General features: G+C 46.2%; 1 protein-coding gene across 1 annotated transcript; it reads right to left on the bottom strand.

Moving 5' to 3' along the window:
- Positions 1 to 834: 834 nt before the first annotated feature.
- RRM2B (ribonucleotide reductase regulatory TP53 inducible subunit M2B) lies at positions 835 to 18,544 on the bottom strand. The gene is made up of 9 exons (XM_005150903.3): positions 18,413 to 18,544; positions 14,266 to 14,421; positions 12,523 to 12,639; positions 11,470 to 11,603; positions 9,935 to 10,029; positions 7,431 to 7,564; positions 4,740 to 4,844; positions 3,570 to 3,683; positions 835 to 3,101 (listed from the first exon to the last, which is right to left on the bottom strand). The coding sequence occupies exons 1-9, from the start codon at positions 18,464 to 18,466 to the stop codon at positions 2,949 to 2,951; spliced, it is 1,062 nt and encodes a 353-aa protein (XP_005150960.2). The 5' UTR covers positions 18,467 to 18,544; the 3' UTR covers positions 835 to 2,948.
- Positions 18,545 to 18,913: the final 369 nt, after the last annotated feature.

The raw sequence follows: 18,913 nt of genomic DNA, 5'->3' as shown, positions 1-18,913 counted from the left end.
TGCGCTTGCTAACTGCCCTGTCTACACCCACCTTCTTCACTTTACCAGCAGGGCTGGGAATAGTCACTGAAGTACTGCACTCCACAGTGGTTTTACAATCAGAGAGCAGGGCTGGGCACACACTGTCCACTTGTGACATCAAGTCATGGGTTTGGTAGGACCCATGCATCCACTTGAATGAGAATCAGTCTTTCTGAAGCTTGATGGCCACAGTGCAAGACACACAGAGCCAGACCCAACTTGTGCACCAGAACCTTCAGGAGCACATGGATTCTACCTAAACCCAGCACTGGGGCAGAGTGAACCTTATGCCCCACATGCTTGTCTCAAGGAGCCACAGAGGGGCAGCAGGGACAAGACTTTTGACTTAACACCCTCGAGGGTGCGGACGCCATCATGTGTGAACCTCAACTAGTGCAGATCCTGATGCCCAGGGCTGGGCTGTGGGCCTGGGGCTGAACCCTACACTGTGGGGCCCAGGCACAGTTGGGATGCCCAATGCAAGGGCACGATGCCTAGATAGATCAGATACCACCCACCAAAATTACATTTCTGGAGTGTTTCTTCTTTGAACCTAGGGGACTCCAAGGAAATTTCTCCTTGAGCCAGAAAATTCCAGAAAAAAAGTATTTGTTTGCTCCCTAAACTACAAACGCCATTTCTGAGAACAAAACCCAGCAAGTTGAGAGCACACAAGTGCAAGACAGTGTATGGCACACTCCTAACTCTCTCCCACGACCCAAAAGCTGTGAACACCAACTTACTCTGGCATGGCCCAGTTTCATCATTTTGGATATCTCATGAGAAAGCATGTAACAACAAACAAAGGCATGCTCCTCTCCACATTCAAGTTTTATTGAAACTATACACATATTATATACACAAAAGGGAGCTGCTGTACCAGACTTTGGTATCTCCTGTGCATTTACAAAACCTGAGCACACAGCAGTTTCATATTTGTATATTCTGTACACTCTCTTCCTAATTCACAATACTAAAACCAAATGCTTTTTCACAGTTTTAGTGATATAAAAATAGGTTCCATTCCCCCAATAACAGACCCATTGACAAAATTTTCTCTTTTTCCCCCAATACCACAGCATTTCCAAAAGACACTGGATTTTCTTTCTGAGTCCATAGTTCTCTTGCAGTTGCAGGGCACTAGTGAGGGACACAAATCCCAGCTTTTCTCTGTATTCCCCAAGATCCCCTCTGCCCTCCCTAAGTACCTTACATCAAATGACACAGGCACTTCTGCAGGAAAGATAGCTGTCCTGTTTCCATGCCCATTACATACTCACTACCTTTTACTGAGACCAAACAAAAAGAGTCAGTTCTGCTGCTTATTTTCACACCAGGGACAATTGTTCACTAGGAGCCATGCTAAATCAGTGGACCTGTTTCCTGGAACTCAGGTACCCAGGGCTACGCCTGATGTGGGCTAGCAGGGAAATAACACCCCTACCACTCCATCACCGATAACCCTGGGCTGTCAGCTCATCTCATGGCAGGCATATCGAAAGCAGAACAAGATGTCTGCAACAATAAGAAAGACTCATAAAAGCTCTTATACAAATTGCTGAACATTATGAAAAAATGCTTGGGTTTAATGAAGCAGAACCCTTTGCCCAGTCCATGTACACTCACTTCAGCTTTGAAAAAGAAAAAAAATGAGCATATCTATTTGCAAATAACCCACCTACAACTGAATAGTATCTCTTCCATCCCAAGTACCCCTACAGCGTGCTTGCCAGAACTTAAAAAGAACAACTTCCAGACACACACTGGAACACACCAAAATGCAACGAGCAGTCCTCTGTGAGATGCTGCTGATCCACATTACTTCAAGATTTGGTTTTAAAAGGTTTAATGCCTTCCTCCAGAATCTCTTCTGTGATGGTTTCAATGGTTTACATTAAACACACAACTTGAAGTACCTTCACGCATTACTAGTGCTTCCTTACAGCCTAAGCAGTACGTCTGTAGCACCTCCAGGGATAATTATTTGGAATTATATGCCTTCTCACCCCATCAATGCACAAGTGAAACAGAGAAGGGGAGAATATTAAACCACCCAGCATGACATAGGGAAGACAGACCACACCCAGAGCTGGCTGTTCCAGTGTCAGATGCTGACTGCAACTCAGTGCAACTACAGAGTGCTTAATAAGGCACTTGTTCAGAGAAGCATGGAAAAACAAGGAGCACAAGCCAAAGATATGCAGGATGTGTTTTTTCTCCACTATTAACAGGCTTGCCTTTTCAAGGAGCATTCAAAGTCCACTGACCTGCTCAGTAACAGCTGTAAGACAAAAATTGTATGTATTTGATTTAAACTCCCACCAACAGCCACTGGTTTTGCAACCATGGTAAAAACATTTCCAAACAGAACCCAAGTTAATGGGAAGATCAAATTGTACCCCTGGATTTAGTAAGATTTTATAGTTCAAACGTTATATCTTCCCACAATCACTTATTACTCTATCTACAGCAAGATGAAAGGGAAGAGCTTTTATTCTAAACCAACGCTATAAACATGAAAATAGAAACCATGAAAATCATTTATAGCAACATATATACAGAGTGCTACCTCATCTGGTTTTCAGATTAAAATCTTGTAACATGAGGTAAGTACACAATCTGCTTTCTTAAAGTACTACCGAAGTCTTTAAAAAAGTAGTTGTATCCAGGTGTTTTTAAAGACAGCAATCACAGCAGATGAATCAAGGGCTCTTCAAAAGGCAATCCTCCTAAAAAGCCATATAAAAAGGACTCCCCCCTTTTTTCCTTAAGTGACACATAGAGAAATATATTTACTTCTCTGACAACATGAAAACCCAGGAAAAAAATCCCAGTAGACTCCACTTCCAGGAGAGAAAACAGACACAACTTCACAGCAGAAAGTGAAACAGGCAGAGGGAAACAGTCACCGTTCATTTGCCAAGTCATCAAAAATCTGCATCCAGAGTGAAGACATTGTCCATTGTTTCTGCCATAACAGCAAAACGTTGATATTCCGAAACCCGCTTCTCAAAGAAATTTGTTTTTCCTTCCAGAGAAATATTTTCCATGAAATCAAAAGGATTTTCTGCATGAAAGGCCTGTGAAAGGGAAACATCATTACACTGGTGATTCTGAAAGGGTAACAGTGTTTTAAAAAACTCCAACAAACAAAACAGCCAAACCCTTTCAAACTAGCTCATCCCTTGCTGCAATATACTGTAGGATCTATGGATCCCTATCTAAGCAAATTCAGTACTGTCACTCCTCAGGAGTTTGGTCTGTGGTGAGGTTCACCAGTGCAAGGTGCTTACTACCCTTGCAGGACCGCAGCACTTGAGCTTCCCATTACAAACCTGCAGAGCAGCTGAAGGAAAACAATGGCATAAATTGTTCTTGCTCTTTTAAACAGTGAAGGATATACATTAGTGCCGTGGTTTCAGCTGTCACTCACAGAAAGTGGAAGCACTAAATATGACCTGCTCCCAGGCATATCAAGAGTGCTTTGTGCGAACAGCTTTTCTGGGCTGCCAGGGCAGGCCAGCACTTCAGGCAAATACACCTCTTACCTTTGAGAACCCAAGCTCCATCAGTAACCGGTCTGCGACAAATTCAATATACTGTTTCATCAAAGTGCAATTCATTCCAATCAGACCTACAGGTAATGCCTCTGTTAGAAACTCCTAGAAGTTAAAATACAGGCAACATTTAGAGAAGTGAAATTTAAGAAACAAAAGGGAGAGAAGACACCTGTGTTTCACAGTAACGTGATTTGTGATATTCCAGGCTCCTCAGGCACTTGTCTGAATAAATAACTTGTATCATTAAACTTAACAATTGTCTTCTGCTTCCAGTAGTTGTTTGTACCTTCCTTTATTTTTAGCACATTTTTCTGGAAAAGGCACAAGAATTTCTATTACTGCCCCTCTCGTCTGCCTTCCCCCTCCTCCCTGTAAGATCCCAAGCTTTAGTGTAAGCCTGAACTCCAACTTCCACAAAACCTACAGACCATACTAATGGGAGCAGAAATAGATCCAGAAAACTCCTGTTTTCCTTGGCTTCCAGCCATTATGGAACAACAGATCAGAGAGGACAGTGATTTATGTAAGTGCTGAACACAGCCACGTACACACTTAGGCACCAATGCAATATATATCAGTGAGGCAAAAAAGAAACAGTAAACTACAATCCCACTGAACACCCAGCAGTGCAGAAACTTGTAGTTGCAAATGGGTAGCAGCTCATGTGAAAGAACCTGACAGCAGCCTCAGAACTCAACATAGTATTTTTGGCCACAGCAGACCCTTGTCTTCTCCTGAGGACAGGCGGGGGATGTGCATACAGCAGGGAGAGACAAGGATCCTGAAAGGACAGATGTAACAAATCCTTCTCTAAGAGACCATTGTGGTTGGACTACATGGTTGTTGTAAGTATTTTCCAACTGGAACTATTCTAACCTACCCTATCCTATCCTGAAGAAGACAGCCTTTCTTACTTTCTGTCATTAAGGAGGAAACCAGCTGCCAGCTTCAGCTTCTCCCAGTTGCTTGACAACTGAACCAGGAAGTCTCCAATTCTTACTGTCACCGTCAAGGGAGAAAGGATAATATAATGCATCAGGGATCCAGGTCTGAGCCAAGTTTCAAATATGGAATCCCAAAAGGTAGAAACTAACTTGTTTATTTATGCACACAGGGCTGATCCTGCACTGCCCGCAATGCTGTCACAGCCAGGCTTACCTGCTCAATTTCAACAGCATTGACGATGATCTCACGGACCCGCTCTTCTGATGGCCTGTTTACTAAATAATGGAACATGAGACAAGCAAAATCACAGTGTAGACCCTGAAGTAACAGAAAACATGAAAAAAAGTCATCTTTTCTTTCCTTCACATAGTTTGCTCTTAGTTTGAGGCAGCTTCATTCAGGTTGAAGCTTCCTAGCCTCCTGCTTCTTTGACAGTCTTAATGTTAGCACACGTAGCAGGCACTTTTAGTTTACAACCCAGTTAATAACATCTGAAATCCAGCGTGTGCCACCTCTGCAAAAATATTGCTCAGCATACATATTTCTCAGGTAAATATTTTTGAGAGCTGCTCTACTGCGAGTGATCCTTAACAGAGCCCTGCTGGGTCCCTGCCTTCCACCAGAGATGCTTCTGCAGAAAAACTCCTACATCAAGACCCGCAAAACTACCTGCCAGTTAAGGTAGGCTGTTTACCTGCTCTCCACTTGGAGATACCTGACAGAAACACTTGGTTTAAGTTCCTTCAGAAGCATGTCTCCCCTTGCGTCTCCTCACAGCATTTTCAGAAAGATTTAGAGTCACAAAATCCAAGAACAAGTCCCGCCACACGATGTGCAGTCACTGTGAGAAATTCGCTACCACAACATGCATAGATTTTTAATACTTAAGACTACTGTGCCCCAACTCAACCCACCCTCACATCCACCCTGCTATCCTGCACGAGGCCAGTAAACTCTGCTCATTCCTGAGATTCACAAGATTTCCAGAAAAGCCTCCAGCCAGGACAAGACAACATCAGGAAAGACAAGCAATCCCTCACAGTCTGAGGGGGATTCCAGACAGCTGCTCTAAGAGGTGCCTCCATTTTGACAGACTACAGCTTGAGATTCTGGCATCAGCCATATCTACTGCTGCTAGACTAAAGCTGCACTGTGCTACTGCCTCTCCTCCTGACAGCAAGGTGGTGATTACAGCCTATACAGACCATTAGGGCACATCCAGAGTGAAAACCCATTAGAAGGATTTGGTGGACGGTGGGCTATGAGACAGCCCTCTGCTATTGTTAATAACAGTCAAAACAAATCCAAGAAGCAAAAGGTTTTTCAGAAAGGCTACAAAATCCTTGAGATTTGGGTCATGAAACAGCCCTGAAATAACGTAATTTGGGAAATACTCCTCCTCTAGGGACAGCACTAGGTGCCAGCTGCAGGGCTTCCTGTGGTCTTGTTTAGGGCAACATCACCAGCAGGCTGCAGGACGTGCCTGGCTTCTCCCTGAAGTGGCGTGCTGCCCTGACTGGTGCTCCCACCGGCTTTGCACCTTTAAGAATCAGAATTGCACCAGCTCAAACAACAGCCGGAGAACAGAGCCTACAGCTCAAAAAACATTAAGCACCAACAATTTATCTCTTCAGGTGCATCAGAAAAGAGTTTCTGTACTTTTCCACTGTGGATTCTTTTTACTGCCACTGCTTCTGTAACAGCATTTCCTGGTTTTTGGTGCAGGTGCTGTGCACACCAAGCCTTACGCTTCATAACAGCTCTGCAGCTGGAATTATGCCAGTGGAGCTCAAGAAAAAAAAATCAGGCTTTTGGTGCTCAACTCTGCAAAGCAGTGCAGTTACACTGCTCTATGGAGGAACTTAAATCTCATTCACCTGAGAGTGACCCTTCTGACAAATACACTTCACTTGAATGCATCAGTTCACAGTGACTCACAGGAACAAAAGACACAAGGAAGGCCAAGGCTGAAGAACTGTTTTGTTTTGCTTACTAATCATATCACTTTCTTCAAATGTGTCTTCTAAATTAAAGGCATCTTGCAAGATGCCTCTTTTCAAAACAGTTTACCTAATACATGGAAATTACTTACATTATGATCAAGGTCTCTATTCTTTTGGACCAACTCTGGTAAATCCAAACCACTAGCATGTTTATACTGCATACAAAACTGGTCTTTCCACTTCTTCAGTGCTGACAGCACCATAAGATGTGTAGTACCTCAAAGACAGGCCCCAACCATAAGCAACTGCTGCCAACTGACAGGCAGCAGTGCAGGAAGCAGTGAAAAGCAAGGGCACTTGTCAGCACATGGCCTGACACATTCAATGTGCAGCCCCTCAGATACATCACATCTTAAGCTAAGAAGCACTCACCTCTAATGCAGATCTGTAGCTGCCCACACCCAGGGAGTTCTATTGCTGTGCAGTAATACCAGAACATGGAGAGGAATGGTATGTGCTGCTTGTGCAGCACCTTAACACAGCTAGCCAGGCTATGGATGCAGGTGGCCATCTGCAAGCTCTAGGACGCACAGCTAGGGGCTGTTATGGGGAGTGGCACAAGGAGACCATTTGGACCTGACTAAAGCAGTTAAGGTACAGCAAGGCTCACACATGTCCTAGTGAGGTCCTTGCTCAAGACAGCCACCACTGCAGCTGGAAACCATGCAATTCCACACCAGTCCTTGGGCATCCAGACACAGGAAAATAAATGTCCCCTTCAATCAAAAATGTCCACATTTTAAGTCATACTATGCATAAGGGTATTGTTAATATTTATGTTTACTCCCCTTAAAAATAGGCATTGCTGCTGAGGAACACAGCATGTTCATTAATATAATTCTGCCTTTCCCCTGGAAACTCACTTTTCTTCCCAGACAGTATGTAGGATACCACACATTACCTCATCTCTGCTAATAAGTTCATTGGAGAAAGTCAGCCCTGGCATCAGGCCCCTCTTCTTCAGCCAAAATATAGCAGCAAAGGAACCCGAAAAGAAGATGCCTTCAACTGCAGCAAAGGCAACCACTCTCTCACCTGTTTAACAGAACACATTTTCAGTTAAGACACAAAACAGTGTATTGCTCATGAGCAAGATGCACCATTTGCATCACACAGACTGACACTGGAGAGGAGCAATTCCCTTTGTAGCACCAGGTGCTGTATCTGACCACATCTTTCAACAGATCTTGAGGCACATGGCATCTACACACACAACAGCACTTAACTACGGCAACCAGAGCACCCACTGAAACTGCCACAGGTCAGAAGGGAAAAAACATATCTATCCAAAATAGGCAAGTCATTGCTACTTAGAATCATAGAATTGTAGAATAGTTAGGGTTGGAAATGACCTTAGGATCATCTAGTTCCACTTCTTTATCTCCTTCTCCTAAAAAGGCAGGAAAATGGATGTGCAATTAATAGACAAAACCAAGAGAAGAGCTGATCTCCTATAAATTAAACTAAAAGCCCTACACCTCAATTTCTACTTGCTGAGAATCTACATGAAACCATATTTTTACAAGAGTGAAGTACACATAATGTGATTCATCAAGACACAAATAACTACTTATGTTATCCCACCTTTCATCCAAGGGTGAATTATTGGTCCCAGTTCTCCTGGTTTTCTACAGGAATGTATTTCTTCAGACTCTTAAAACCATCTGACTGGCTAGTGAAGACACATCATTCCATGTACTCTATTTTTAACAACTTCACAAGAGCCTTGGATAAATTCTAACATAAAAGCTTATGCATTAAGTGCTGGTGCCTTTTCACAGTAAGAACTGCATAGAATTTTCTTTAAAAAAATAAAGTAACTCATAACAGCAGGATGTTCCACCTCCCTTGCGAGATGCAAATGCCATCTACTGGCTCATCTGAGGAAATTCAAGTCAGGAAAAAGCACGAAGAGCAATACAAACTGTAAGGATCAAGAAGTTATTAAGGAAAGAATTTGTCTGGCAACACTAAAAATCTCCTAGGTTACTTCTAGTGAGGAATGGAGCAAAGATGTTCATACTATATAGATTTAGTGAAGGACAAGACTGAATATCAGTAAGATTTTTACTACATTCCACCTAACTAGCTATCATACAAATGAGTTACACTGAAACAAGAATCACCCATCAGCAGCATCACATAACATGAGTGCTCAGTGGGGACCTCAGAACAGGTACAACAACTGAAACCTCAGCATAAGAAATCAACCAAACTGTGGAGAGCTGGCTAGGAAGGTCCCCAAGCTGTAATGAAACACCAAGCAAACTAGCTACTTAGCCACTTCCATATGCCATATCTCCGTATAATATATCCATAACTGTAAGACCTGGGCCTCTCAAATGTTTTAAATCTGATAAGTTTTCTCATTCTCAAAGTAAAATTAAAAAAGAGAAGAGGAAAAAATGCACCTTACAAAAATTTGGATAGGATGCATGAAGTTGGGAGGCAGGGAGGGGAACATTGTCTTTTGAGTTAGGGAACCTTCTGATTCCTGGCACACCCCATGTTGCTGGGAGCAAAATGAAGGAGATGAAGAAGGGACTCCATATACAGCAAGCAAAGCCAGACTGGGGAGGTAGTGGGACACTCCAGGACAGGAGGATCTACAGCTACAGAAAGAACTCCACTCAAAAATGAGCTGTGAGCAACAGATGATGCAAAAAAATGATATTCAGATTTATTTTGTTTGCCTGGATGAGTCTCTCCATCTCCTACACTTTCTCTGTTTGGTTTAAAAAATTCACTAGACTCTGCCCATTATGCATTTCAGCTACAACACGTCTTTTAGAGTCAACATTGTAAACTGAATGCAACTGAATGCAACACTGGAAAGGATGCTCTGCACTATGCTGATGGAAGATCAGCCAGTGTCTCAGGTCTGAAATTAGATACAAAAACTAGAAACCTAGTCGCAACAGCAAACCAGAAACACCAGAGATGGATGATTTTTGAATAACTTTCACCCAGACTCAGTCATGCTGTTACAAAAAAGACTAACCACACACATTTGTCTGTATAAACATGAACACAGAAAAAGCTTGGACTTCAGCTGCCCAGTTCTGCAAAGTAGGAGCCAACTGGAAGAAATAAGTAGAATCCCTAGAAAATAAGGTCTACAACCAAACCTGAAAAAACTAGCATAAAGACAAAAAAGACAGAGAAGTCCACAAGTATTTTTCATAACACGATTCTAGTGGGCACTGACATTACAATATTGCTTTAGCTGAAGATACAAATATACATGCTCAGCAAAAGTTACTTCTAATTCTTTAGCTAAATCAGAGACCCAGAAGCCACTACATCATCTGTGGAGAATTTATTTCATGTTCCAGGGATGAAGCTCACTCCCACAGGATTAGTTTGTGACATGTGACAGGAACAAATTTTTAAGAAGCTACAAACCAAAAGTGGATTCTCTGTCATCAATCCACTTCAGAGCCCAGTCTGCTTTCTTCTTGACACAAGGCATTGTTTCAACAGCATTAAATAAGTAATCCCTATAAAAGAAAAGAAACAGAAAACATCAATACACTGTGATGTTTTTAAAAAGTGACTGATGTAAATCTGCCCTGGCTGTCCACACTGGCTCCACCAGAGGAACCCATTATGCCAGGCTCTGAACTAATCCAAGTAACAGACTTTCGACCCACAAGGGGTGATCATCTGTTCTGGTTTTGTCTGGGAAAGAGTTAATTTTCTTCCCAGTAGCTAGTACATTGCTGTGTTTTGGATTTAGGGTGAGAATAATGTTGACAACACACTGATGTTTTAGTTGCTGCTGAGCAGTGCTTATATTAAGTCAAGGACTTTTCAGCTTCTCACACCACCCCACCAGCAAGTAGGCTGAGGGGACAAGAAGGTGGGAGGAGACACAGCCAGGACAGCTGACCCAAACTGGCCAAAAGGATATTCCATACCATATGATGCCATGCTCAGTATATTCACTAGGGGAAAGCTGGCCAAGAGCCACTGCTCAGGAACTGGCTGGTCATTAGTCAGCAGGTGGTGAGCAATCACACTGTGCATCACTGGTTTTGCATATTCTAATTCTTTTATCACCATTGCTGTTATTTTCCGTTCCTTTTCTGTCCCAGTAAACTGTCTGGATCTCAACCAGTGGAGGGGGAGGGGAGAGCAAGTGGCTGTGTGGTGTTTGGCTGCCTGTCAGGTTAAACCACAACATGATCTCTGATAACAAGGGCACAAGGAGGCAGATGGGCAGAAAGCAACAATACCAAGGTCTCAGAGGAGATGAGCTGCAGAGATGGGAAATGAAGTCAAATGTCCCATCCCAGGAGTAACCACTCACCAGACCATCCACTGGACTCCAAGCCAGATGGCAGCTGCTTCCTACCCACAGAGCTAAACCTTATCTTGTTCAACTCCACAAAAGGAGCTGCACAATTCCCACGAGCACAGGCTCTGCTCCCATGCTAAACACCTGAAATGAAACCTTGCAGCCCTTGCACTGTTACCACACAGGATTCTACCGTGGGATACCAAGCTCTGCCTGACCATCGCCATTTGGAGTCGCTGAGGAAAAGTGCTTCTTTTCAAATGTATTACCATTTGCACTAAGAACTTCTACAGACAACAAAGGTATGGGGTCTCCAAATAATCCAATACATTAAAAATAAACAGTTCAAGTCATATGAAAAAGCACTGACAACAAAAAAGCTGGCAGGATGGCAGTACATTGATTACTGTATGTTAGAAACACCAGTTGGATCACAAGCACTCAATTTTCTGAGGCAGATCATTTGCTGATGTGACAGCAAGCACCTCAGGAACATAATAACCACAAGGAAACTGTCTAACAGCATTTCAGATAGTCCACACTTCCTGCAATCAAAGATTTATACAAGTATTAACTAATTTTCTGACAGTCCCACACAGGTCTGTTGGTCCATGATACTTTAACACACTCAGAGGTTTACCTTTTCTCAGGATCTTTGATGTAGGTGTCTATGAGCAAGCTGTACATCTCTGAGTGAACATTCTCAATGAGAATCTGAAAGCCATAGAAACAACGGGCTTCTGGGATCTGCACCTCCTGACTAAAACGTGCCACCTGACAAAACCAGAAAGTATGGCAATGAGGACAGTAAAACCAGTTCCGCATGATAATACTGTAAACTTAATGGGAAAGACAATAGATCAACCCTGGAGAAAGGATGGGAGCTGTTCAGCCCTTCTTTATTCACACGTGTAGTGCAGAAGAAAATAAAGCAAGCTAGTTAGAAGTAAATACATCTGCTGTGCATACTGGATAGAGAGCTCTAGTGAAGCATGAGGGCACAGGTACACAGGAGAACAGCGAAATATTGCAGTAGCAATCACTTCCTGTGGAACAAAGCTTCAGACATTTTGTTTATCATTAAGAAAACCCAAACCTGTATAAGACACACTCATGCAATATATGCAGATACCATGACATTCTACACATTAGAAACATTCAAGATTTAAACTGGGCATTTGCAGTCAGCTACCACTGATAACCTGTGGTGAGACATCCTGCAGTCCAGAACTGATTTCAGCAGGAAGATTTCCCTACCTTTTTAGCATCATCCACCTGCAGCCCTCAAAGATTTTAGGATGCTGTTCAGTGAGAGCCAGATGGGATTTACCAAAATGAAGCATACAGACCACAGCACAATCCTTCCCTAATTTTCATCCAACACAAATACAGGAAGAAGTGTGGGGTTCTACTAGTTAATTGAGAAACATGGATCAACACAGCCAGGCAGAAGGCTGAGCTTAAAAACTGCATCCAAAAGTGATGTGGAGTCTTGTTGACCACAGCTGGCCCAATTTAACTCAGACACTGGCCCCAATGGAACAAGCTGCTTATTCTCCCTGGCAAAGGTGAGATGATGCGAAGAAAAAAAAGTGTACATTTAATAAACTTATGCATTAATGTGAGAAAACCAAAATTAAAAGCCAATAAGTCAATAAAATCAGTATTTAAGCCCTCTGTAAAGCTTCCTTACCAGGTTTTCATTTACAATTCCATCACTGGCTGCAAAAAATGCCAGAACATGAGAAATAAAGTATTTTTCATCTGCTTTCAGCTTGTTCCAGTGAGGAAGGTCCTTTGACAAATCAACCTAATGAAAAGAAAGAAGAAAAACGTTATTGCCCTTTGAGTCTGTCACTCTCTAAGACTAGAATCAGCCTAGTCAAATAATCAAGGCAGAGTTTTGGATTTTGCTCTCAAATCTTTACATGTAAAGAATTTAAATACATGCGGCTGTAAAAGATAACAGACACACAGCAGTACTGCTGTCTCCCTCTGCAACAGTAACATCATGTGTTTGCTTTGCAGTTCACACTTTTGTAATTTGGAATAAAAATCGGTGTCAGTTGAATTATAAATAAATCAGATTTTGAAAACCATTAATATCTTCTTACCATGAGTATGAACATGCACCAATAAGCTGAGTTCATTCTGAGACACTTAAACTCTACCTGAAATAAATGCTGATGCTGCAAGAAACCCATACCCAGGTGTGCCAAACAATGAACTGAGGGGACCTTTGCCTTTGGCAGGTGTTCAGCCTCCATCCCACCAAAGAATGGCACAGGGTGAATGCTGTGCAACTGCCCTCATCTACCAGACTGAGCTCTAGCCACAGCAGAAACCACAGCTTCCTTGGCAAAGTCTTTTCTGTTTGTTTGTTCAGAGGAATGGATTTCTGAACCACAGCAGCAGTTAAGTAGGGCCAGATGTGAAAAATCAGGAGGCCTAAAACCACGTATGTGTATATGTGTGTGTATATAAACATGTACACATACAGGTGTGTGTATAAACACATACACAAACAAATTTTACAGTTAACTTTCCAGTTCATTGGGAAATGCACTGTCAGATGGCAGAACAGTGTAAGGAGGAATCATCAATACCGTAAAATGCTGACCAGGCAGGAATTTTAAATGCCTTTTCTTTTATGGTTTAAATCAACCTCTACTGCAACAGGGCAGCAAGCCTCCCAGGCTGGCAATGGAATAGCACTTCTACAGCCAGCAGCTCCTCACCACCCCAGGACACTGTCTGGCCTATTTAGAGACTACCAATACTTCCAGTTCACTCACCTGCAACTGCAGATAACTGCTCACACACAAGGAAAGGCTGCAGAAGCTCTGAGTTAGAACAACCAGTTCAGCTGGCAGGTAACCTCACCCAATCAGTGCAATGTTCAGAAGCTTCCCCTGCTGCAAGCGCAGCAACCCGAGTACTGCTCAGGTCTGGCTAACCTGGGAAAAACTTATGGCTTGCACTGTAACACTGCAACCAGGGCCACCAGGAGTCAGTTAGAAGCATTTTTATCAAGTGACCCTAATTATCACCATCTTCCAGGAAATTGTGTGCCTAAAGACCAGCAATCACATGAAATTACCCAGAACCAAGGAGCTTGTTGCAGGCACCAGCACCACAGCAGGACAGCAGCTACTAGACCACAAATCAGAGCCGTAGAGCTCTCTCTGTAACCAGAGAAATGCCCCAGGATCCAACTACACCTCTGCTAAACCAAACACCTAGGAGCAGATCTGCTGAAACTGCCTGGTGGAAGCCTCTTTCTTTCCAGTGCCCACGAAGGGAGTCCTGCCCTGTCACAGGCACCTCATGTTTGATGCAATTAACTCCAACCCTTACAACATGGGAGCCACCAGCAGAGCTAGGGAAGACGCACGAGGACCCCAGTCTGAGTGCCTGGTGCCAACACACTGCTCACCTCTTCTGCAGTCCAAAAGGACGCCTGAGCCTGTTTATACATTTTCCATATGTCTGGGTACTGGATTGGGAAGATGACAAACCGGCGGGGGTTTTTTCTGAGCAGAGGCTCATCGGCAGGGTCCAAGCCATTTTGAGTGGCACTCGGAGGAGAGCTCTGAAGATGAAGCACAGATCTGGTTAAGATTGCCATTACTTATTCCTTCTCGCCCCCGTATCCCAGAGGTGTGGTTCAGCAACCATCCATGTCACACAAGACACTCACCTGCACCCCTGGGGTACCTGTCCCCTTGCCCTCCATCCGCACTCCCACTGCCAGGGCAGCAGAGCTGCCCACCTGGATCCACTGACTGCTCCTTCCCAGGAAGCTCCTGAGTGTGGAGAGGAAGAGGAAGCGTCTCTGCAGCGCAAGGGGGAAATCTGCCCCAGGAGATGGCATCAGCCGCTGCAGTACGGCACAAGGCAGGTGTGTGCAAGCTGCTGCTGCCAGCCTGCACCCAGCGCCGCTGTGCAAGCCTCACCGCCCAGGATACCTCCAAAGCATTTCCTGTACATCAAACCACTTGGGCCTGGAGGGACTGACTTACTTTAAAATGCCATGAGAGCACAGCAACTAATCCCTTTTGGTAGAGGAACAGCCATGTGCCATGGCAAGTCTGCACGGAGGTTTGCCTATGCAATCCTGAGAGCAGCAGAAGGCAGCCCAAGTCAGCGCGGGTCTGGAGGTGCTCTTCAGTGCTGACATGAAGCTGTGTGCCCCTCCTTCCAACAGCAGGCAGCAGGAAAAGCCCTGGCCGGATGCACCCACGCACCCCACCTCACTCCTGCTGCACAAGCTCCTGCCGAACACCCGCGCACAACTCCGCCTCACAGAGCTACCAGCCTGGCTGAGGCAGGCACAGCTCTGTTTAGGAGACAGACCAGTGAAGAGCAGCATGGAGAGCGCACTCCACAAGCGGCACCTTCACCTCACCTCACCTCCAGCTGGGAAGACCCATCCCTGGGATCAACATCAGACAGCATCTCTGCCAGGCATGTCACCATGCACCTACTGAAGACAACCTTGAAGAGCTGTCAGAAGGGCTGGCAACTCAAACTGACCAAAGTTTGCATGCCAGCAGGATGCCTTTATGTGTTACTTATGAGATCCCACTGCCACTGCTGTAGAGGGTAACTAACCACATGAAGTATTACATATAATACAGAAGGGAAGGGGAGCAACTGACTACTACTGCTTCTACCCTCCCAGGAGGTGCCAAAGTCCTTTCCCTATATAGTCTGCTTGTAACCACTTACACAATAAAAAGTGATTCTTTATTTCAGTTTGGAAAATACCCTCAAACAAATAATTCTACTCAGATTTAAAACCAAACAAACCACAAATACATATGCAGCTTGCATAGCTGGCACATGTACTGCAGAGTCCTAAAGAAAACACATCAGGAAGCACATTCTGGGTTACAATTTTACCATTTTATGGTTTTAAATATTAGCCAACTACACGAGACAGACTTCCCAGCACCACCTTGTTGAGTCCCTGCTGAAGGCTGTGACAGTGCCAGACCTTCTGTATTGCCTGGGACACAGACAGTTGCAGTAACCCACTGGAAGTGCCAGAAGGGAGAATGTGGGCTGGGTGAGGAGGGCTACCCACCTGAGCACACAGCTCCTCAGGGCCTGCCACACAGCTGGCACCTCCATCTGTTTCTGCACCAGCCATATCCTTGGAAAGGAAACACTGCAAAGCCTTCCTTGTTAGCCCAGTGTTTCCCTGAGTCTTTTACCCTTCCATACTGCCTGGGACTATTCCCAAGTACTTATTTTGGCTTCACAAGCTGGACAAGCAGTTGCTAACTCAGCCTTGATGCTCCTAAGCCTGTCAAAAGCCAGCATACCAAGCCCATAATGCAGGGAGATAACTTGAGAAATACTTCTGATGTCCAGAAGTGAAGCAGAGCACATAAAGAGTGAAGTTCCAGTATGGCAGGAAAATTGGAGACCAAGGAGCACTTGTCATGTTTCCAATGGCATTTAACAGCTGCAGACCACAGAGAGGTCAACACACCAGAAACAGTGTCAGCACACAGTGAGACAGAAAGACAAGAGAAGAAAAAACCTGTGAAGCAGTGTGTGTGCTCTGTAGAGCCCTCAACGGCAGGAAAGCAGAAAGGATGGCTGGAGAAGGTAACAGTCAGTAGGCCAACACACCTCCTGTTTCAGTCTGCACCCAGCACCTTTCCCTTAGTCCTATGATGGTGTATAAACAATCAACACTCAACATAATAATGAAGAGCATCCAGTTTATAATGTGAACATTCTACTTTTTGTTCAGACAACATGAACCAAGTGCACAAAAGAACTGGAGTTGGCAGACACAGCCCTACCCCTGATCTAGCAGGGTCAGCCAGAGCAGACTGCACAGGACCGCACCCAGACAAGGTTTTGGTATCTCCAACAATGGAGACTGCACAACCTCCATGAGCAACCTGTGTCAGTATTTGACCCCCTTCACAACAAGCAAATGCCTTCTTACATGCAAATGGAATCTCCTGTGTTTCAGCATGTGCCCATTGCCTCTGTTCTCAGTAGTACTCCATGATGAGACCAATCTGGCTCCATCACCTTTACTCCACCAGGTATTTACACACACTGATGAGATCCCCAGAGCCTTTCCTTCTCCAGGCTAAACAGCCCCAGCACTCATGGCTCCTCTTCTTAGGACAGATGTTCCAACTCTTAACTATCAGCCTATTGCTGGACACACTGCAGTACATCATATCCCAGTTGTTCTGCAACTGCAACAAACCCTTCTGGTGATGACAATAAACCCAACAGACAACAAAGACTGCCAAGTGGTACTGGAGCTCTTTCCCTTAATTTCAACACAGCAAACTAGGAAGCAATTAACATATATACACATACAACCACCACCCCACAGCAATAGCTGTTGGGCTGTGTATACAAGTATCTTGGTTATCAGCTGCAGCCAGTAATGGTGCTGGCAGAGCCAACACTGTGATGTGGCTCGTATCGTGTTGTAGTATGTGACCATGACCTCTTCAACACCCTGAAAGAAGGCAGTAGGTGCATTGCACAAGCTCCCAAGGGCTTCAGGCTGGCACTGAGTAGCACAGGCCGTGCTAATGGTGACACTGGGAAGATCACAGTGCTCTGGGGAAACACAGCTTCCAATGCACAGCAGCTGAGGAGCACAGCACCTGCTGGTTCTGCCTGCGGAGGGGATGCACAGCACTAAAACTTGCCTCTTCGCAGGCCGGAGCGAGCACCTCTTCACCACACATACATGTGAACAGCATATCGCTGTTCACAGAGGGAAACATAAAGGACTTTTTCAGGCTTGTATTTAACACAGCAAAGCCCAGATTTAGGCAACTTGAGCACTGTTGAGACACAAAGGTTTGGGAATACCACGAGGGCCTTTCTATTATAGAGATCTGTCACCCTTGCACCCTGGCTTCGCAGGGTGGTGCTGGGGAGCACTCAGGCAGAGCTCAGGCACCTCTCCGGGTCACCCCTCCCGGCCCACAGGAGCTCGGGGTACCGCGGACTGGCTGTGCCCTTCCAGCCGCGGGCAGGCTCAGCCCTGTGCTGCCCAGGCCCTGCGCCAGGCACAAGGGCCGCAGGCCTGTCGGAGGCCGGGCCTGACTCTCGGCTGTGTTCATACATCAGAGGTAAGCTCTGGGCGCTCTCCGCGGTCACGGTGCCGCAGGGTACGACCCTCGGGAGCGGGACAAGGACGCGAGGGCGCCCGTGCCCTTCCCAGGGCCACCTCCAGCGCCGCCACGGAGCCGCGTCACAGAGCCACGGGCGGCCGGGGTGCCCAGGACCCCTGCACGCCCGCCCCGCGCCCCCCAAGGGAGGTCCGGCCCCGCGGGAAGGCGGCGGCAGCTCCCGGAACCCGGCGGTGCGGAGGCCGCGGCCCCCCGGTGGAGCCGGTGGCTCGGGCACGGGCCGGGCAGGAGCCTGCAATGCCGGAGACGGGACAGCGCCGAGCAGAGCTGCGCTGCCCTCGGCTGCCGCCCGCACGCCCACCGCGCCTCTCCCCGGCGGCCGGTGGGTCCCCCCGCTGCGCGGCAGCGACTGCGCCCCCGGGACACCTGCTGCGGAGCCCTGCGCCCCGACCTTACCGGCTCCGGCCCAGCCGGCTCCTGCAGGGCCGCCTGCCCCCGGCTCTCGCCCATGGCCGGCAGCTACTGTGCCGCGGGAGGGGGGCGGTGGTGTAAGGGGGAACACCGCGGTTGCGGCAGCTCCTCCTCCCCGGGGCGGGGCGGACAACGACCGCGGCCCCGAGCCCCGCGGCAGAGCTCGGGAGCCGGAGCGCCGGGAGGAGGAGCGGCCGCGGAGCCGGGACCGCCCCACACCGTGCGGCTGACGGCAGGGGGCGGACCGAGGGAACCGGCCGGTGCTTGCAGCCGGCCTCTGACCTCGGGGCAGAGAGCGCAGGAGGGTGTGAGCCCTCCGCGGCCGACGAGAGAGAGTCCGAACCGTGGGGCAGTGGAGCGCTGACCACAACTGGTGCGTTCAAAACCAACAACATACAGCAGTCTCCCAAAATTAGGAGAAAAGTGTGGACAATCCTCCAAAAGATGATCATGGAAGATGAACTAGTGGAGGGAATTAATCGCTTG

This window comes from Melopsittacus undulatus, chromosome 1 (genome assembly GCF_012275295.1).
Source record: "Melopsittacus undulatus isolate bMelUnd1 chromosome 1, bMelUnd1.mat.Z, whole genome shotgun sequence".
NCBI classification, from domain to species: Eukaryota; Metazoa; Chordata; class Aves; order Psittaciformes; family Psittaculidae; genus Melopsittacus; species Melopsittacus undulatus.
The sequence above is the reverse complement of the archived record's forward strand: the minus strand, read 5'-3'. Positions and strand labels throughout refer to the sequence as shown.